Below are 21,791 nucleotides of genomic sequence, written 5' to 3' on the forward strand. Positions count from 1 at the left end.
CTCCCAAGATATGCACGCTGATCCTCTGCTGGGGTGTCATAGTCACCAAAATGCATAGTTGTAAACCTGACTGCCCCCTGCAAGATCTGCATGCTCGTCCTCTGCTGCTAGCGTCATAGCCACCAAAATGCATATCCATAAGCCTGGTCACTGCCCCCTGCAAGATCTGTACGCTCATCCTCTGCTGCGAGAGTCATAGCCACCAAAATGCATAGTCGTAAGCCTGGTCATTGCCCCCTGCAAGATCTGTACGCTCCTCCTCTGCTGCGAGCGTCATAGCCACCAAAATAATGTGTGCAAACTGTAAAGCGCTGCGTAATATGTTAGCGCTAAAAATAAAGATTATTATTATTAAAATGCATAGTCATAAGCCTGGTCACTGCCCCCTGCAAGATCTGTACGCTCATCCTCCGCTGCGAGCGTCATAGCCACAAAAAAATACATAGTCGTTAGCCTGGTCACTGCCCCCCCGCAAGATCTGCACGCTCATCCTGTGCAGCTGTTTTCAGTCGTCATCTCATTGATAGTGGGAATATGACGGAGCGCACTGTTTTATTATTACACTTTGTGGCTTATTTATTCTTTTCTTTAGACTTAATCCTGAAGATTTTATAAAGACGCCGACAGGAGATTGCTTTGTCAAGACCAGTATAAGGAAAGGATTGCTGCCTGAGATTTTGGAAAACCTCCTATCTGCCCGGAAGCGGTGAGTCTTAGATCTGTCTCATTAGTGACATAAATATATATATATATATATATATATATATATATATATATATATATATATATATATATATATATATATATATATATATATATATATATATATATGTGTGAATGTTTTATTCATTATTTTAATCAATTTCTCCTTTTTATTTTTTATTGCAGGGCAAAAACAGAACTTAAGAACGAGACCGATCCCTTTAAACAAAAGGTTCTGGATGGTCGTCAGCTGGCGCTGAAAGTAAGCGCGAACTCCGTCTATGGGTTCACTGGAGCGCAAGTTGGAAAACTACCCTGTCTCGAGATTTCACAGGTACATCGGGGGCTAAAACCTATACAGAGCAGGAAAGAAGGAGATTATGCAGGAACAGGTCCGGTTCCCGACAGTCAGACACAGCCAGGACTCTGGCTGGAAGACAGAAGCGGTTTATCACCGCCTCTGTCTTCTTTTGTTAGCTACACAGCAATCAGTGAGCTCTATGTAGTGTCGAGAAGCATCAGCATGGCTGATCTTTCTGTAGGACCTGATTGCCAGTCTCTGCCGGCATAGCCGAGCTGCTGATTCCTAGTAACCTAGATCACTGGGACAGAGCTGTCTGCCCAGTTATAATGGAAAAATTAGCAAAAAAAAAATATATATATTATTTTTATTATTTAATATTATTATTATTATTTATTTTATATTATTATTTACTTATTTATTTTTTCGCTAGAGGTCTTTTATGATCTTTGCAGGACAACTTAAATTAAAAATAAAAAAAAGTATAAAATTTCTGCAAAAAAAAGGTAACAAAAGACCACAACGTGTTGTTCATACAAAATACTGTTTATTACATACATATTGCAAAGAAAAACTATAAATATTAGGCATCCACACAGAGAGTTAAAAATTTGCATCAAAGTAAATATTTGAAGAAATATTATGCTCAACAAAGTGAATGAATGTTTGTTTTTTTTTAAGCCGACCCTGTAGAACCCCTTTAACGTCCTTCTGGCCGTGCTCGCCTTCCATCTGTTCCTTGTCTACAGTGTAACAGGCAGTGACCGGGTCTCCACTCTTCTGGGAATTCCCTCCGTTCCCCAGTTCACCAGCTTTGTCCTTTTTTTTTTTGTCTCTCTGAATATTCAGTTTTATTCATTCCTGTAAATTTACAAATCCATGTCAATTATGCAAATTATACCTGTTAAAAAGGTATAAGTAAAAAAAAATTGGTGACGTATAGGTGGCAGGTGGTAATCATAGGGAAGCAAGCCATAAAGTATAGGGGCAGCAAAGTAGCCCGGAGGTTAAGGGAAGCGTGCACACTCCACATGAAATTCAACCATCTAATGTGTATGGATGATTTTGGGAGGAGAGAAGGGTGAGGTTTGTTCAATTTTTGCTTTCTTTGTCTTTTTTTCAGAGAATATGAATGATAACACAAACACTTTTTCTCCACTCATGGTTAGTGGTTGGGTGAAGCCATTTATTGTCAAGCTACTGTGTTTTCTCTTTATAAATCATAATGACAACCCAAAACATCCAAATGACCCTGATCAAACGTTCACATGCCCCATTTCTTAATACCATGTATTGCCCCCTTTAACATCAATGACAGCTTGAAGTCTTTTGTGGTAGTTGTGGATGAGGTTCTTTATTTTCTCAGATGGTAAAGCTGCCCACTCTTCTTGACAAAAAGCCTCCAGTTCCTGTATATTCCTGGGCTGTCTAGCATGAACTGCGCGCTTGAGATCTCCCCAGAGTGGCTCAATGATATTGAGGTCAGGAGACTGAGATGGCGGCTCGAGAACCTTCACTTTGTTCTGCTGTAGCCAATGGCAGGTCGACTTGGCCTTGTGTTTTTGATCGTTGTCATGTTGGAAGGTCCAAGTATGTTCCTTGCGCAGCTTCCGGGCTGATGGGTGCCTCCAGTATTTGCTGATAACGTGCTGCATTCATCTTTCCTTCAACGTTGACCAAGTTTCCTGTGCCTTTATAGCTCACACATCCCCAAATCATCAGCGATCCACCTCCGTGCTTTACAGTAGGAATGGTGTTCCTTTCATCATAGGCCTTGTTGACTTCTCTACAAAAGTAACGTTTATGGTTGTGGCCAAACAGTTCAATTTTGGTCTCGTCACTCCAAATTACCTTGTTCCAGAAGTTTTGAGACTTGTCCCTGTGCTGTTTTGTGTATTGTAGGCAAGATACTTTGTGGCATTTGCGCAGTAATGGCTTTCTTCTGGCGACTCGACTATGCAGCCCATTTTTCTTCAAGTGCCTCCTTATTGTGCATCTTGAAATAGCCAGACTGCTAGTTTTCAGAGAGTCCTGTATTTCAGCTGTTGTTATTTGTGGGTTTTTCTTTGCATCCCAAACAATTTTCCTGGCAGTTGTGGACACCATTTTTGTTGGTCAACCTGCCCGTGGATTTGTTTTTACAGAGCCCCTGATTTTCCATTTGTTAATCACAGTGTCAACACTGCTGACTGGCATTAGCAATTCCTTAGATATCTTTTTGTATCCCTTTCCTGTTTTAAACAGTTCAACTACCTTTTCCCGTAGATCCATCGACAATTCTTTTGCTTTCCCCATGACTCACAATCCAGAAACGTCAGTGGCTGGATGAAAGATGCAAGAGTCTGTCTGGATCCCAGAAACTCATTTAGCTTTTATGCACAAACACTGATTACAAGCAAAGAGGTCACAGGTGAGGATGTTACCTTTAGTAGCCATTCAAACCTATTTGTGTCAACTTCTGTGCATGTTATCAGGCCAAAATCACCAGGGTATGTGAACTTTTGATCAGGGTCATTTGGATGTTTTGGGTTGCCATTATAATTTAAATAGAGAAAACACAGTAGTTTGACAAATAAATGGCTTCACCCAACCACTAACCATGAGTGGAGAAAAAGTTTTGGTGTTATCATTCACATTGTCTGAAAAAAGGCCAAGAAAGCAAAAATTCTGCCATGGTATGTAAACTTTTGAGCACAACCGTATGTCCCTGGAATCAGGCTCTCTGCACCTACATCAGATTAAATAGCAGAATCCTGCTGACAGAGGTTTTCTGATGCTTCTCTCTACTTTATTGGCTTCTTTTACCCTCTCTCTGGTGTCATCGTATTGCACAGTGTTGTAATATAATCGCTGTGGTTAGGAGATGGGCACTTTTGGGTGAGCGTTATGGTCACAAGAATCCTTTGAGCGGCACTGCTACCATATTGCTGTGCGCGGGTCGTCCGCTAGCACCCGTTGCGTGTGTGGAGGGAAGGCGTCCAGCGTTACAAAACATGGAAGGCAAAACCAGACATTGAACAAATATCCTTCCGGGGGGTGGAAGGGAGGGAGAGGTTGCAGCAGAGGTCTTTCCACATTTTGAGCCTTTGAGGGGGTTGTGCCGAGGTCGGGGCTTATCTGTCCTGTGCATTGACATGACAGCAGGAACTCACCCAATCTTGCCAAATTGTAAACTTCCCAGTTTATAGATAAGGAGCCATCCAGCCTTAAAGATGTATTAAAAGTCACCCTGACCACGGACAACATTTTATTTTTTATTTTTTTCAATGTTATATCCCCCTCACCTTTTATTTTCTCTGAGTTGTGTTACGATTACGGCCCACAGTCCAAAAAATCATCAGTCTGGGATTATAGTGACATTTTCATCTTGAGCTGGTGGTTTCCTGCCGTCTCAAGGCTTCATCCAGTGCTGTCTAGTAGGAAACACCAAAGGAAAGTCGTTACTCAGTAGAGACGTCTAGAGGGTGTCCTTCAGTGGGTGTCATCTTGTCCTATTACATATCTATCTATCTAACTTAAATCCCAAAATGTAAATTAAAAAATAATGCATTTATGGTATCACTGTTTGCCAGATTGCCCAAACTCCTAAACTATAAATATATTTGAACAAGAAAAAAAATTGTAAATGCAAAAATGTATTCATTTATTTTTTGTTTTATGTCGCCATAATTACGGTAACCCCCCCAAAAAAATGACAATAAAAAGAGATCAAAATGTTACAGGTAACCGAAAATGGTAGAAATAAAACCATCACCTCGGCACGCAAAAGAAAGGAAACTTCCATAGTTCCACCAACTGAAAAATAAAAAAAAATTACGAATCTCCGAAAATGATGACACAAACCAATATATACATATGTATAATGTGTATATATATACTGTATATATATATATATATATATATATATATATATATATATATATATACAGTCAGTCTATCTGTCTGCAGCTTCCGTCACAGAAATCCCGCGTCTCTGATTGGTCTCGCCAGCTGCCTGTCCTGACTGCCGCGACCAATCAGCGACGGGCACAGTCCGGCCGAGAATTAGTCCCTCCCTACTTCTGTCCAGTCAGGTCCCGGCGCCCGCATACTCCCCTCCAGTCAGCGCTCACACAGGGTTAATGCCAGCAGTAACGGACCGCGTTATGCCGCGGTGTAACGCACTCCGTTAACGCCGCTATTAACCCTGTGTGACCAACTTTTTACTATTGATGCTGCCTATGCGGCATCAAGAGTAAAAAGATCTAATGTTAAAAATAATAAAAAAACAAAAAACCTGCTATTCTCACCTTCCGTCGTCCGCCGAGGCGCGCGCGGCTGCCGCCAGCTTCCGTTTCCAGAGATGCATTGCAAAATTACTCAGAAGACTTAGCGGTCTCGCGAGATCGCTACGTCATCTGGGTAATTTAGCAATGCATCCTGGGAACGGAAGCTGGCGGCAGCCGCGCGCGCATCGACAGAGCTTCGCTGGATGGGGGAGGGTGAGTATATAAGTATTTTTTATTTTAATTATTTTTTTTTAAACAGGGATATGGTGCCTACACAGCTGTATACTACGTGGGCTGTGTTATATACCGCGTGGGCTGCGTTATATACTACATGGCTGCTATATACTACATGGGCAGTGTTATATACTACATGGCTGCTATATACTACATGGGCAGTGTTATATACTACATGGCTGTGCTATATACTACATGGGCAGTGTTATATACTATGGGGGCTGTGTTATATACTGCGTGGGCTGCGTTATATACTACATGGCTGCTATATACTACGTGACCAGTGTTATATACTACATGTGCAATGTGTTATACTGCGTGGGCTGTGTTATATACTATGTGGCCTGTGTTATATACTATGGGGGCTGCGTTATATACTACATGGCTGCTATATACTACGTGGCCAGTGTTATATACTGTTTGGGCCGTGTTATATATTGCGTGGCTGCTATATACTTCGTGGGCAATGTTATATACTATGTGGGAAATGTTATATACTATTTGGGCTGTTATATAGTGCGTGGCCACTGTCATATACTGCATGGCCTGTATTAACGCATCGGGTATTCTACAATATGTTGTGGCCTGTGCTATACACTATGTGGCTGCTATATACTATGTGGCTGCTATATATATATTGCTCAAAAAAGTAAAGGGAACACTAAAATACTAAAATCCCACATCCTGGATATCACAGAATAAAATAATCCACTTGTAAATCTTTATTAATTGCATAGTGGAATGCGTTGAGAACAATAAAACATAAAAATCATCAATGTAAATCACAACTAATATCCCATGGAGGTCTGGATTTGGAACGATACTCAAAATCAAAGTGGAAAATCAAATTGCAGATTCTCAGTATTGTGTGTGGCCTCCATGTGCCTGTATGACATCCCTACTGTACAATGCCTGGGCATGCTCTTGATGAGGTGGCGGATGGTCTCCTGAGGGATCTCCTCCCAGACCTGGACTAAAGCATCCGCCAACTCCTGGACAGTCTGTACTGCAACGTGACGTTGGTGGATGGAGCGAGACATGATGTCCCAGATGTGTTCAATCAGATTCAGGTCTGGGGAACGGGCGGGCCAGTCCATAGCTTCAATGCCTCATCTTGCAGGAACTGCTAAAACACTCCAGCCTCATGAGGTCTGGCATTGTCCTGCATTAGGAGGAACCCAGGGCCAACCGCACCAGCATATGGTCTCACAAGGGGTCTGAGGATCTCATCTCGGTACCTAATGGCAGTCAGGCTATCTCTGGCGAGCACATGGAGGGCTGTGAGGCCCTCCAAAGAAATTCCACCCCACACCATTACTGACCCACTGCCAAACCGGTCATGCTGAAGGATGTTGCAGGCAGCAGATCGCTCTCCACGGCGTCTCCAGACTCTGTCACGTCTGTCACATGTGCTCAGTGTGAACCTACTTTCATCTGTGAAAAGCACAGGGCGCCAGTGGCGAATTTGCCAATCCTGGTGTTCTGTGGCAAATGCCAAGCATCCTGCACGGTGTTGGGCTGTGAGCACAACCCCTATCTGTGGACATCGGGCACTCAGACCATCCTCATGGAGTTGGTTTCTAACCGTTTGTGCAGACGCATGCACATTTGTGGAGGTCATTTTGCAGGACTCTGGCAGTGCTCCTCCTGTTCCTCCTTGCACAAAGGCTGAGGTAGCGGTCCTGCTACAGGGTTGTTGCCCTACTATGGCCCCCTACACATCTCCTGGTGTACTGGTCTGTCTCCTGATAGCACCTCCATCCTCTGGACACTACGCTGACAGACACAGCATACCTTCTTGCCACAGCTCGCATTGATGTGCCATCCTGGATGAGCTGCACTACCTGAGCCACTTGTGTGGGTTGTAGAGTCCCTCTCATGCTACCACGAGTGTGAAAGCACAACCAACATTCAAAAGTGACCAAAACATCATCCAGAAAGCATTGGTACTGAGATGTGGTCCCCACCTGCAGAACCACTCCTTTATTGAGGGTGTCTTGATAATTGCCAATAATTTCCATCTGTTGTCTATTCCATTTGCACAACAGCATGTGAAATTGATTGTCAAACAGTGTTGCTTCCTAAGTGGACAGTTTGATTTCACAGAAGTTTCATTTACTTGGAGTTATATTCTGTTGCTTAAGTGTTCCCTTTATTTTTTTGAGCAGTGTATATGTATAAATATATATATATATATATATATATATATATATATATATATATATATATATATATATATATATATATATATATATACACATTATTATTTTATTCAAGTCCATATATTATTATAAATGTTAATAATAGTAATAATATTTCTATGCATATATGGAGACTTTTCCTTGGCAGCCATGAGTGGGTTCATTAGGAGTTTTCTAGACTTAGAATAATGTGAATTCTCCTTCTTCTTGTAGAGTGTCACCGGCTTTGGCAGACAGATGATCGAGCAGACCAAACAACTGGTGGAGTCGCAGTACACTCTTGCCAATGGTTACAAAGCAGACGCCAAGGTAGGCATCATTTATGTGACATCGAGTCTCCGGTGTCGCTGTGTGACGCCATTATAACCGATACGTGTTCTGTCTGCAGGTTATTTATGGTGACACTGACTCTGTGATGTGCAAACTCGGAGTTCAGACAGTTTCTGAAGCCATGGAGATCGGACGAGAAGCCGCAGCGTGGGTCTCCAGTCATTTCACGCCTCCCATAAAGTTGGAGTTTGAAAAGGTTTGTACCCGTTACAATTGCTGATGAGCTCCGTCATTGTCAATCATCCCTATCGATGTATTCATTCCGGAGTACGGGTACCACGGGCAGAAATACCCGCACTTACAGCTTTGGGATTATTAATGGTTGTCTCAGGAAGGGTCTGACGCACTGAATGCACTTGGCCAAATCATCAAGATCTGCTGCTGGCAGTGCCTGTGTAGTCACCGACCAATGATGTCCCAGATGTGCTCGATGGGAGACAAGTCTGGAGACGCTGCAGCCATGGGAGCAGGTTTAGGCCACGCAGGATACTCACAGTAGGATGCGCAACATGTGGTCTAGAGTTGTGTCGAAAAACTGATCACTTTGGAGAAATGGCCACACCATTGGTTCCACCACCCAGTCTATCTAATGTCGAGCAGTTAGTGCCCCTGAGGTGAAGACTAGAGGGGTCCGGCTACTGTACCTTATGCCACTCATACACCATAATCCCAGGAGTAGGACCAGTATGTCTTTCCATGGTGAAGGCCATTTCTTGGCTTTGCCCAGATCAGTCTTCGGCAGGACAAAAGCCTGACTTTTCGCTGAAGAGGACAGACCTCCATTACCGTATTAGTGGTGTGAAGTCATTCAAGAGGCCTTCACAAGGGAACATCACACCCGTCCTAAGGAGTGATGCCCATCCACGAGAAGACAAGGAACGGTCAAGATATTTTTGTAAACTATTTGTTTGATGAGCTGGTCTGATTCGGCACGTTGTTGGTCTGATTGATTTCACTAAGGACTGATCGGCCATGTTCTGCTGGATCACTGCTGTGTGTTTGTGGCCTGCTTAGGTTTATTCTCCTCTCATTGATTTTTCTCTAAGATGTTATTCTAATATCACTGTTTTTCGCCCATGTGCTGTCTGTATTGTTCACCCTCTTGATGACCTTGCACAATAGTGCAGAACTTGGCACGGAAGTGGCAGTAGGGCAATAGGTGACCAGCGAGATAACGGCACCCTCATGGGAGGGATCCACTATGGTGGCCTTCAGCCTGGGGTCTCCCAGGTCTTCGATAAGGTGAGGAATAGGTGATCTGCGAGATAACGGCACCCTCCTGGGAGGGATCCACTATGGTGGTGTTCAGCCTGGGGTCTCCATGGTCTTCGATAAGGTGGGGATAGGTGACCAGCGAGATAACGGCACCCTCCTGGGAGGGATCCACTATTGTGGCCTTCAGCCTATGGTCTCCCTGGTCTTAGATAATATGGGGAATAGTTGACCAGTAAGATAACAGCACCCTCCTGGGGGGGATCCACTATGGTGGCCTTCAGCCTGGGGTCTCCTTGGTCTTAGATAATGTGGGAAATAGTTGACCAGTGAGATAACGGCACCCTCCTGGGAGGGATCCACTATGGTGGCCTTCAACCTGGGGTCTCCGTGGTCTTAGATAATGTGGGGAATAGTTGACCAGTGAGATAACAGCACCCTCCTGGGGGGATCCACTATGGTGGCCTTCAGCCTGGGGTCTCCGTGGTCTTAGATAATGTGGGAAATAGTTGACCAGTGAGATAACAGCACCCTCCTGGGGGGGATCCACTATGGTGGCCTTCAGCCTGGGGTCTCCGTGGTCTTAGATAATGTGGGGAATAGTTGACCAGTGAGATAACAGCACCCTCCTGGGGGGGGATCCACTATGGTGTCCTTCAGCCTGGGGTCTCTTGGTCTTAGATAATGTGGGGAATAGTTGACCAGTGAGATAACGGCACCCTCCTGGGGGGGATCCACTCTGGTGGCCTTCAGCCTGGGTTCTCCCTTGTCTTAGATAATGTGGAGGAATAGTTGACCAGTGAGATAACGGCACCCTCCTGGGGGGATCCACTCTGGTGGCCTTCAGCCTGGGGTCTCCCTTGTCTTAGATAATGTGGAGGAATAGTTGACCAGTGAGATAACGGCACCCTCCTGGGGGGAATCCACTATGGTGGCCTTCAGCCTGGGTCTCCCTGGTCTTAGATAATGTGGGGAATCGTTGACCAGTGAGATAACGGCACCCTCCTGGGGGGGATCCACTCTGGTGGCCTTCAGCCTGGGGTCTCCGTGGTCTTAGATAATGTGGGGAATAGTTGACCAGTGAGATAACAGCACCCTCCTGGGGGGATCCACTCTGGTGGCCTTCAGCCTGGGGTATCCCTTGTCTTAGAGAATGTGGAGGAATAGTTGACCAGTGAGATAACAGCACCCTCCTGGGGGGAATCCACTATGGTGGCCTTCAGCCTGGGTCTCCCTGGTCTTAGATAATGTGGGGAATCGTTGACCAGTGAAATAACGGCACCCTCCTGGGGGGGGGATCCACTATGGTGGCCTTCAGCCTGGGGTCTCCGTGGTCTTAGGTAATGTGGGGAATAGTTGACCAGTGAGATAACAGCACCCTCCTGGGGGGCATCCACTCTGGTGGCCTTCAGCCTGGGGTCTCCGTGGTCTTAGATAATGTGGGGAATAGTTGACCAGTGAGGTAACAGCACCCTCCTGGGGGGGATCCACTATGGTGGCCTTCAGCCTGGGGTCCCCGTGGTCTTAGATAATGTGGGGAATAGTTGACCAGTGAGGTAACAGCACCCTCCTGGGGGGGATCCACTATGGTGGCCTTCAGCCTGGGGTCTCCCTGGTCTTAGATAATGTGGGGAATAGTTGACCAGTGAGATAACGGCACCCTCCTAGGGGGGATCCACTCTGGTGGCCTTCAGCCTGGGGTCTCCCTTGTCTTAGATAATGTGGGAAATAGTTGACCAGTGAGGTAACAGCACCCTCCTGGGGGGGATCCACTCTGGTGGCCTTCAGCCTGGGGTCTCCCTGGTCTTAGATAATGTGGGGAATAGTTGACCAGTGAGATAACAGCACCCTCCTGGGGGGGATCCACTCTGGTGGCCTTCAGCCTGGGGTCTCCGTGGTCTTAGATAATGTGGGGAATAGTTGACCAGTGAGATAACAGCACCCTCCTGGGGGGGATCCACTCTGGTGGCCTTCAGCCTGGGGTCTCCGTGGTCTTAGATAATGTGGGGAATAGTTGACCAGTGAGGTAACAGCACCCTCCTGGGGGGGATCCACTATGGTGGCCTTCAGCCTGGGGTCCCCGTGGTCTTAGATAATGTGGGGAATAGTTGACCAGTGAGGTAACAGCACCCTCCTGGGGGGGATCCACTATGGTGGCCTTCAGCCTGGGGTCTCCCTGGTCTTAGATAATGTGGGGAATAGTTGACCAGTGAGATAATGGCACCCTCCTGGGGGGGATCCACTCTGGTGGCCTTCAGCCTGGGGTCTCCCTGGTCTTAGATAATGTGGGGAATAGTTGACCAGTGAGATAACAGCACCCTCCGGGGGGATCCACTATGGTGGCCTTCAGCCTGGGGTCTCCGTGGTCTTAGATAATGTGGGAAATAGTTGACCAGTGAGATAACAGCACCCTCCTGGGAGGGATCCACTATGGTGGCCTTCAGCCTGGGGTCTCCGTGGTCTTAGATAATGTGGGGAATAGTTGACCAGTGAGATAACAGCACCCTCCTGGGGGGGATCCACTATGGTGGCCTTCAGCCTGGGGTCTCCCTTGTCTTAGATAATGTGGAGGAATAGTTGACCAGTGAGATAACAGCACCCTCCTGGGGGGGGATCCACTCTGGTGGCCTTCAGCCTGGGGTCTCTGTGGTCTTAGATAATGTGGGGAATAGTTGACCAGTGAGGTAACAGCACCCTCCTGGGGGGGATCCACTATGGTGGCCTTCAGCCTGGGGTCCCCGTGGTCTTAGATAATGTGGGGAATAGTTGACCAGTGAGGTAACAGCACCCTCCTGGGGGGGATCCACTATGGTGGCCTTCAGCCTGGGGTCTCCCTGGTCTTAGATAATGTGGGGAATAGTTGACCAGTGAGATAATGGCACCCTCCTGGGGGGGATCCACTCTGGTGGCCTTCAGCCTGGGGTCTCCCTGGTCTTAGATAATGTGGGGAATAGTTGACCAGTGAGATAACAGCACCCTCCGGGGGGATCCACTATGGTGGCCTTCAGCCTGGGGTCTCCGTGGTCTTAGATAATGTGGGAAATAGTTGACCAGTGAGATAACAGCACCCTCCTGGGAGGGATCCACTATGGTGGCCTTCAGCCTGGGGTCTCCGTGGTCTTAGATAATGTGGGGAATAGTTGACCAGTGAGATAACAGCACCCTCCTGGGGGGGGATCCACTCTGGTGGCCTTCAGCCTGGGGTCTCCCTTGTCTTAGATAATGTGGGGAATAGTTGACCAGTGAGGTAACAGCACCCTCCTGGGGGGGATCCACTATGGTGGCCTTCAGCCTGGGGTCCCCGTGGTCTTAGATAATGTGGGGAATAGTTGACCAGTGAGGTAACAGCACCCTCCTGGGGGGGATCCACTATGGTGGCCTTCAGCCTGGGGTCTCCCTGGTCTTAGATAATGTGGGGAATAGTTGACCAGTGAGATAACGGCACCCTCCTGGGGGGATCCACTCTGGTGGCCTTCAGCCTGGGGTCTCCCTGGTCTTAGATAATGTGGGAAATAGTTGACCAGTGAGGTAACAGCACCCTCCTGGGGGGGATCCACTCTGGTGGCCTTCAGCCTGGGGTCTCCCTGGTCTTAGATAATGTGGGGAATAGTTGACCAGTGAGATAACGGCACCCTCCTGGGGGGATCCACTCTGGTGGCCTTCAGCCTGGGGTCCCCGTGGTCTTAGATAATGTGGGGAATAGTTGACCAGTGAGATAACAGCACCCTCCTGGGGGGATCCACTCTGGTGGCCTTCAGCCTGGGGTCTCCGTGGTCTTAGATAATGTGGGGAATAGTTGACCAGTGAGATAACGGCACCCTCCTGGGGGGGATCCACTCTGGTGGCCTTCAGCCTGGGGTCTCCGTGGTCTTAGATAATGTGGGGAATAGTTGACCAGTGAGATAACAGCACCCTCCTGGGGGGGATCCACTCTGGTGGCCTTCAGCCTGGGGTCTCCGTGGTCTTAGATAATGTGGGGAATAGTTGACCAGTGAGGTAACAGCACCCTCCTGGGGGGGATCCACTATGGTGGCCTTCAGCCTGGGGTCTCCCTTGTTTTAGATAATGTGGAGGAATAGTTGACCAGTGAGATAACGGCACCCTCCTGGGGGGATCCACTCTGGTGGCCTTCAGCCTGGGGTCTCCCTGGTCTTAGATAATGTGGGAAATAGTTGACCAGTGAGATAACAGCACCCTCCTGGGGGGGATCCACTCTGGTGGCCTTCAGCCTGGGGTCTCCCTGGTCTTAGATAATGTGGGGAATAGTTGACCAATGAGATAACAGCACCCTCCTGGGGGGGATCCACTCTGGTGGCCTTCAGCCTGGGGTCTCCCTCATCTTAGATAAGTTGGAGGATAAAATGCATTGGAGCCAACAGCTCAATACATTGATTGTTTTTATTTCCAATAATTAAAATTTCTTGTTTTTGCAGGGAAAATCTTTCTAAATATATTTCTATTTTATATTCTAGGTGTATTTTCCATATCTGCTGATCAACAAGAAGAGATACGCCGGTCTGTACTTTTCTTCCAACCCAGACACCCACGATAAGATGGACTGCAAGGGAATAGAGACTGTAAGGCGAGACAACTGCCCCCTAGTGGCCAATCTGATCAACACGTGTCTGCAGAAGATCCTGATTGACAGGTAGCAAGCTTTCTGTCTACGTACACACATAGTGGAGGGTTATCACCTTTGGGGGCCAAATTTTTACTTATTATTATTTTTTATCTTCAATGCATTTATTTGAGGCTAAAAATAATTTTTGCTATTGGGTTCTATAAAAATTTTTTAGCACTGTTTGCCTTTTGTATCCTGCACTGTCTTGCTGGCTGAAGAAGGAGTTAACAGAGTTTCCATCAGTGAGCTCATTCTAACAGTCTGAATGGGCGCTTGTAACTCTTATCTGTGTTTTTCAGGCCCATAGTAAATCGTAGCTCTTCCCCTGCTCTAGAATTACCCATGGATTAGGCTGTCTAATGGCTGTCAAGGCTAATTGTGACAACTTCTGGCATGTGAAACTTGCAGCATTTGTCACTTGGGGAATTTGACACTTTGCTAATAGACTTTGGCTATACTTTCTGTTTTGTGGTTTCTAAGAACTGTTACAAAAACACTTCCCCTTTAAATAAAGAGAAAAACTGGCAATGCACTGTGCCTTGCATGCTCGGCCTTTTCATTGCTGTTTTATTACCACACCGACCATTGCAAGTTCTGTTTATTGCACGGATAAAAAAAAAAAGGGTTCAATATATGTTTTGATCAATTAAAGGGATGTTTTTATTTTTGTTTTTTTTAATGCACACATGCCATTCATTTTAGATTTTGCCATCTGACGTGTACTCATGTTTCCATTGTTTCGATTCACACACAAAAGGGGTACATTTAATAAGGGTATGTACAAAGTTGTTTTTTTTTTGCTGAGTTTACAGAGCAAGAAATGAGCAGAAACGCTCCAAAATACAAAACTCCTGAAAAACTTGGAGTTTCTGCCCTACTTCCACTCCAAAAACTCTGCAAAAAAACTCAGTGCGTAAATATCCTAAGGGAAAGTGCACACAGCGCTTTTTTAGTAACCCGCCCGAAAAAGCACTTCAAAAAGTGAACATAATGCACAGCAATGTAAAAACATGTCAAATCGACGCATGTTCACTCTCTTTTGCAATTTCTTTTAAGTTTCGGAAACTCACTAGTTGTAGTTGAAACAATAGAGAAAAGGCACCAGAGACTCCTCAGGAAAAAGGTCGCAAGTGGTTTCGCCTAGGAAAACCTCAGGGGGTCTCCTGGCATAATAAAAGACGTCACGTGCACATACCTTAAGAGAATTTTCTGATCGACATATCACCCAACAATCATTTGTCCACGTTAGAGTCTCGGCCGATCCCGACAATATCGGCGGTCGCAGCCCACCTTAGTCTAATGTGTAAAGGGGGCTGTACACTCATTTTACCTATTGTTTTTACTCTCTTTAATCTTATTTTTTTCCCCTTAAACTTGTAGAGATCCCATGGGAGCTGTCGAACACGCCAAGGACGTGATCTCCGATCTTCTCTGCAATCGTATAGACATCTCGCAACTGGTTATCACCAAGGAGCTGACGCGTACCGCAGATGAGTATGCTGGAAAACAGGCTCACGTGGAGCTGGCGGAGAGGTAAGACATGACACTGGGGGGCCTTATAACATTACTAGCGGCTATAAAAGGGGATCCCACCCCTTTCTGGTGCGCAGGCTTTTACTACGGAAGCATCGGAACCCAAACATCTTACATTGTAAATTTCCTATTTACTGATACAGAAGTTTCCACCGTCACTAAAGAACTGTATTCTTCCACCTCCTTTAAATAAAAATAATAAGAGGGCAGGTTGTGGCACTGATCCGTGACCGAGGGGAAACGCAGAAATAGCTTGTCCCACCCTGAGCAGCTGGTGTGGAAGGAGGAGGTGGGGAGAAGTGGTGTGAAAAAATATCACACTAACTTCCTGTGGCCCCACTGGGTGCCGGACACTCATTGCCCAATTCCGATCTTCAGTTACTTGTGAACTCAGCAGTTTTGGGTTTTTTTTACACTTTTTTTTTTTAGATAAGTTATTAAAAAACCAACTGTCTTCTTGTTTAGAATGAGCTGTCATTTCTTCACTCACCGTTAATTCATATTGTTATCCAATTACTGTTTCCTTAAATTCGTGATACACTGACAAGTAGGTGGCAGTAGCTATTGCTGACGTCCCATGTAAACACAGTGAGTGCATAATCCACAAATCCAAATAATCTATAGCACAAATAGGCTACTGTCTACATTTGGGTTTGGGATCCAAAATGATTTTCTGGGGATGGAGAGCACCTGGAAGATGCAATACTGCCTCCTTTTTTGCCTTTTGTAGGTCTTAATGAGTATGCACTGACACTGTTCTATTCACTGTCTACAGCGGTGGTCACACATGCTCGTTCTGCTCCATCACGGTCTACAAGAGCGGTGGTCACACATGCTTGTTCTGCTCCATCACTGTCTACAAGAGCGGTGGTCACACATGCTCATTCTACTCCATCACGGTCTACAAGAGCGGTGGTCACTAGTGATGAGCGAGTATACTCTTTGCTCGGGTGATCCACGAGTATTTGTAAGTTCTCGGATATTTAGTTTTCATCGCCTCAGCTGAATGATTTACAGCTTCTAGCCAGGCTGAATACATGTGGGGATTCCCCAGCATCCAGGCAACCTCCACATGTATTCAGCCTGGCTAGTAGCTGTAAATCATTCAGCTGCCACGATGAAAACTAAATCTCCGAGCAGTCATAAATACCCGGAGATCACCCGAGCGTGCTCGGGAAAACCCGAGTAACGAGTATTCTCGCTCATCACTAGTGGTCACACATACTCATTCTGCTCCATCACTATCTGCAGTAGCGGTGGTCACACATGCTCATTCTGCTCCATCGCTGTCTACGAGAGTGGTGGTCACATATGCTCATTCTGCTCTATCACTGTCTACATGAGCGGCGGTCACACATGCTCATTCTGCTCCATCACTGTCTACAAGAGCGGAGGTCACACATGCTCATTCTGCTCCATCACGGTCTATGAGAGCGGAGGTCACACATGCTCATTCTGCTCCATCACGGTCTATGAGAGCGGAGGTCACACATGCTCATTCTGCTCCATCACGGTCTATGAGAGCGGAGGTCACACATGCTCATTCTGCTCTATCACTGTCTACAAGAGCGGAGGTCACACATGCTCATTCTGCTCCATCACGGTCTATGAGAGCGGAGGTCACACATGCTCATTCTGCTCCATCACGGTCTATGAGAGCGGAGGTCACACATGCTCATTCTGCTCTATCACTGTCTACAAGAGCGGAGGTCACATGCTCATTCTGCTCCATCACTGTCTACAAGAGCGGTGGTCACACATGCTCATTCTGCTCCATCACTGTCTACAAGAGCGGTGGTCACACATGCTCATTCTGCTCCATCACTGTCTACAAGAGCGGAGGTCACACATGCTCATTCTGCTGCATCACTGTCTATGAGAGCGGTGGTCACACATGTTCATTCTGCTCCATCACTGTCTACAAGAGCGGTGGTCACTCATGTTAATTCTACTCATCACTGTCTACAAGAGCGGCGGTCACACATGCTCATCCTGTTCCATTACTCTCTACAAGAGCGGCGGTCACCCATGCTCATCCTGTTCCATCACTCTCTACAAGAGCGGTGGTCACACCTGCTCTTTCTGCTCCACCACTGTCTATGGTCCATGTGTGCACCTCTTGTAGTATTTTTTACAATAATTCCCCTTGAGTAAAAAGCTGATTTCAGAATTAGCGTGCTCTGGTGACCGCGTGAAGTTGGTATTGTCAACCAGAGGCGGTGGAGACTTTCTATCCAGATCATCTCACCTGCAGCACAACCAAATGTGGCAGAGAATGAAACCGACACGACATGTGGCATTCTACCACTACATTTTTTTTTAGGTTTTACGTATCTAAATAATTTAAATATTTTTTTTTTGTTCTAGTTTTTTTTGTTCTACTTTTTTTTTTATATTACTACGTTTTTGAAGATACTCGGCAGGGAGGTTGTTCCTAACATCTTGGAGAACTAACCGCAGATCTTCTGTGGATGTCACTTGTGCAGATCCTTCTGTTTCTTCATGTAATCCCAGACAGACTGGATAATGTGAGGTCAGGGCTCTGTGGAGGCCGTATTATCACTTCCAGGACTCCTCGGTCCTCTTTTGGTGATGGTTCCTAATGACATTGGCTGGATATTTGGGGTCATTGTCCTGCTGCAGAATAAATCTGGAGACAATCAGACGCCTCCCTGATGGTATTACATGATGGATATGTATCAGCCTGGATTTCTCAGCATTGTGGACACCAACATGTAGAGGTCGTTCAGTGGAACTTAGTGCAGCAGATGACAGACACAGTGTATATGATTACTTCCCTTTGAAAATGGAAGATATCCAGCAGTGCCATCAACTCAGAACTGGCAGCAACCAGTGGGATACAGCTACACCCATCTACAGTTCAGAAAAGTCTGTCCATGAAGGATTAGTACATATGACATCCATAGAAGATCTGCGGTCAGTTCTCCAAGAAGTTTGGAACAGCTTCCTTCAAAACCTGTGTTCAAGTGCCGAGAAGAAGTGATGAAGGCAAAGGGCGGTCACGCAAGGGTTTGATTTAGACTTCTCTTTTTTTATCCATTCACTTTACATTTTGTTAATTGATAAAAAATAAATTATTAATTCTTCTATTTTTGAAATAATTTTAAAACTATCAGCATTTATTTCACACAGCTGCTTAATCATTTTGTACAGTACTTATATAAAAGTACAGAAATGACTACTGTTCCAGCAGCCGATTACTCCTGCAGTTAAGCGGGGCCTCCCCAAAGAGATGGAGGAAATTGCTTGCTTTTCCTGTTCATTTCTATGGTTTCCACATTGCTGAGCAAGAGTCCTCAGCCGAGGCTGACCAGGTGTCTCAGCCCCCTCCCTAGTGGCAAGTACCTTATGCACCTTTCCTTTCCCACCCACCTCCGTGCCTTCTGTGTGGGTGGAGACCACCAAGTCATGATGCTTTGCGCTCCGCTGACTGGTGCTAGCAGCCGTTGACAGGTTCCCTTGGGCATCCATCTTGCCAGAGCAGCGAACACAGTGCCTGGTGAATTCACTACATATTTTATGGTTTCACATATGTTCCACCCCTAATGTAAGCTTTTACCAGACAAAACAGTTACAGAAAACCCCCCGTAATACTGGGCCAGCAATGTTGTGACTGAAATTATTTTCTTCTGATTTTCCAGTCATTAATAATTTTTTTTTCTTTTTTTTTTATATATCGTGGGCCTGAATATTCCAGTTACCAATTAAAGTCTGCAATTTCAATATGTGTGTATATATATATATATATATATATATATATATATATATATATATATATATATATATATATATATATATATATATATATATATATACACACACACACACACACACACACACATATATATATATTTTTTGTTACTTTTACAATGGTAGCCAGGGTAAATATCGGGTTACTAAGCGCGGCCCTGCACTTAGTAACCCAATGTTTACCCTGGTTACCCGGGGACTTCGGCATCGTTGAAGACAGTTTCAACGATGCCGAAGTTGTTCCCCTGATCGTTGGTCGCTGGGAGAGTTGTCTGTGTGACAGCTCCCCAGCGACCACACAACGACTTACCAACGATCACGGCCAGGTCGTATCGCTGGTCGTGATCGTTGGCAAGTCGTTTAGTGTAACGGTACCTTAAGAGGCGATGAAAACATTGTATCAGTAAAAACGTCAGCTCAGGGCTAAAAACAATAAGCCCTCATCCAGCTCCAGAACCCAAAAATGGAGACGCTACGGGTCTCGGAAAATGGCGACTAAAGCAAAAAAAAAAAAGTTCACACAAATGTCCGAATTTTTTTCACCACTTTTTTTTAATTTTTTTTTAATTTCACCACATTTGTACTTTTTTTCTCTCCTGTTTTCCAGTAAATTATATGATAAAATCAATGGTGTCATTCAAAAGTAAAACTCTTCCCGCAAAAAAACAAACCTAGATTGCGGAAAAAATAAGAGTTACGGCTTTTGGAAGAAAGGGAAGAAAAAAAATTGGAAAATGGATGAAGGAGTTAAGACTTAGGATAATGGATGAAGAAGTTAAAACTTAGGACAATTTTTCTTTTTTTCTGGGGTTATATGGATCTTACGTGTTTGCTAGTTGTTACCCCACTTTCTTCTGACTGTACTGTATGGTATTGTTTGTACAGAATGCGAAAGAGAGATGCAGGCAGCGCCCCGAACCTCGGAGACCGAGTCCCCTATGTGATCATTGGAGCTGCCAAGGGGGTAGCTGCATATATGAAATCTGAGGTAAGAGGCGAATAGTAAAAACTACCAGAAAATAAACAATTGCTTAAAGGGAAGCGTTCATCAGAAAATTTCCTATTGATTAAATCTGTTTTTTTTGCATTAAATGAGGGGTTTTTTTTTTTTTTTTTTTACATTTTTGGATATGGTTTTTTCCCCCCCAATATCCAAATTTGTGTTAGAAATAAACAATAGAAATCTTGCAATTCTCACACCGGCCACTGGGGCTCTTTTTTAGACTTTAACTTCCTGTTGTTTCAGGAAACAACACATGTACATTAGCCTATCTTTTGTATTGAAGCATCTAATGAGCATGTGACAATGACATTATGAAAGGAGGAGGTAACCGGTGGAGCTGTTAAATCGCCTACTGTGATTGGTGGATATTGAGTTATCAGCTGTTTATAGAGGTGTGACCTGTCAGTGTAATCCTGCCTCTGATGATAAGGAACCTGCTGGAAACTCGTCCTGAAAGGACAGGAAATAAACCCCATTAGCCAGTGTGAAAATTACAATGTTACTAGTTTTTTTTGTTTGTTTGTTTGTTTTTTAATAATCATTGTGATATAGGAAAACTTGCCAATTTTTTTTTTTTAAAATGCACAAAAACCTGATTTATGATTGTTAATTTTCGGATGATAGCTTCCCTTTATGTGGGATAAGGTCCTGTTCGTTTTTGTGTTTAGTGTTAGGAAACTTGCATCTTCATGGGCTGAAGAGATGGTGTTCTCGGCAGAAGCACAACGGGACAGATTTCCTAACCCCTTCCCGACCTTTGACGCCACGTAGGCATCATGAAAGTCGGTGCCAATCCGACCTGTGATGCCTATGTGGCGTCATGGAGGGATTGCGTCCCTGCAGATCGGGTGAAAGGGTTAACTCCAATTTCACCCGATCTGCAGGGACAAGGGGAGTGGTACTTCAGCCCAGGGGGGGTGGCTTCACCCCCCCCCGTGGCTAAGATCGCTCTGATTGGCTGTTGAAAGTGAAACTGCCAATCAGAGCAATTTGTAATATTTCACCTATGAAATTTGGTGAAATGTTACAATCCAGCCATGGCCGATACTGCAATATCATCGGCCATGGCAGGAGACTGCGATCTGACCCCCCCCCCCCCCACGAATGACAGCAGCCGCTGTCAGTCTTTCCTCCCCTCCATTCGGTGCTCCGCTGCCCTCAGCTGCTTTCCTCTCCCCTCCGGTGTCCCCCCCCCCTTGTCCGATCCCACCTTCTGTACCGCTGGAGTCCCGGGAGTTCCGTCGGGCATCTTAGATGGGCACCGCCATCTTCCAAAATGGCGGGTGCATGCGCAGTGCGCCTGCCGAATCTGCCAGCCGGCAGATTCGTTACAGGTACATTTTGATCACTGTGATAGGTTATATCACAGTCATCAAAATAAAAAAAAATAGTAAATAAAGCCCCCCCTGATCACCCCCATAGGTAGGAAAAATAATGAAATAAATAAAATATATTTATTTTTATTTTCCCACTAGGGTTAGAACTAGGGCTAGGGTTAGGGTTGCAATTAGGGTTAGAATTAGGCTATGTGCACACGGTGCGGATTTGTCTGCGGATCCGCAGCGGATTGGCCGCTGCGGATTCGTGGCAGTTTTCCATCAGGTTTACAGTACCA

The 21,791-nt window shown here is 45.5% G+C and overlaps 1 protein-coding gene across 1 annotated transcript in view; it reads left to right on the top strand.

The window, feature by feature from the left end:
- POLD1 (DNA polymerase delta 1, catalytic subunit) overlaps positions 1–21,791 on the top strand; it is a 121,566-nt gene that overhangs the window by 52,582 nt on the left and 47,193 nt on the right. The window contains exons 16-22 of the mRNA XM_069741876.1: positions 593–706; positions 889–1,036; positions 7,920–8,015; positions 8,095–8,232; positions 13,721–13,896; positions 15,250–15,402; positions 20,059–20,161. Coding sequence (XP_069597977.1) covers positions 593–706; positions 889–1,036; positions 7,920–8,015; positions 8,095–8,232; positions 13,721–13,896; positions 15,250–15,402; positions 20,059–20,161 — 928 coding nt within the window. The remainder of the gene's footprint in view (positions 1–592; positions 707–888; positions 1,037–7,919; positions 8,016–8,094; positions 8,233–13,720; positions 13,897–15,249; positions 15,403–20,058; positions 20,162–21,791) is intronic.

Source organism: Ranitomeya imitator, chromosome 10 (genome assembly GCF_032444005.1).
Source record: "Ranitomeya imitator isolate aRanImi1 chromosome 10, aRanImi1.pri, whole genome shotgun sequence".
NCBI lineage: Eukaryota > Metazoa > Chordata > Amphibia > Anura > Dendrobatidae > Ranitomeya > Ranitomeya imitator.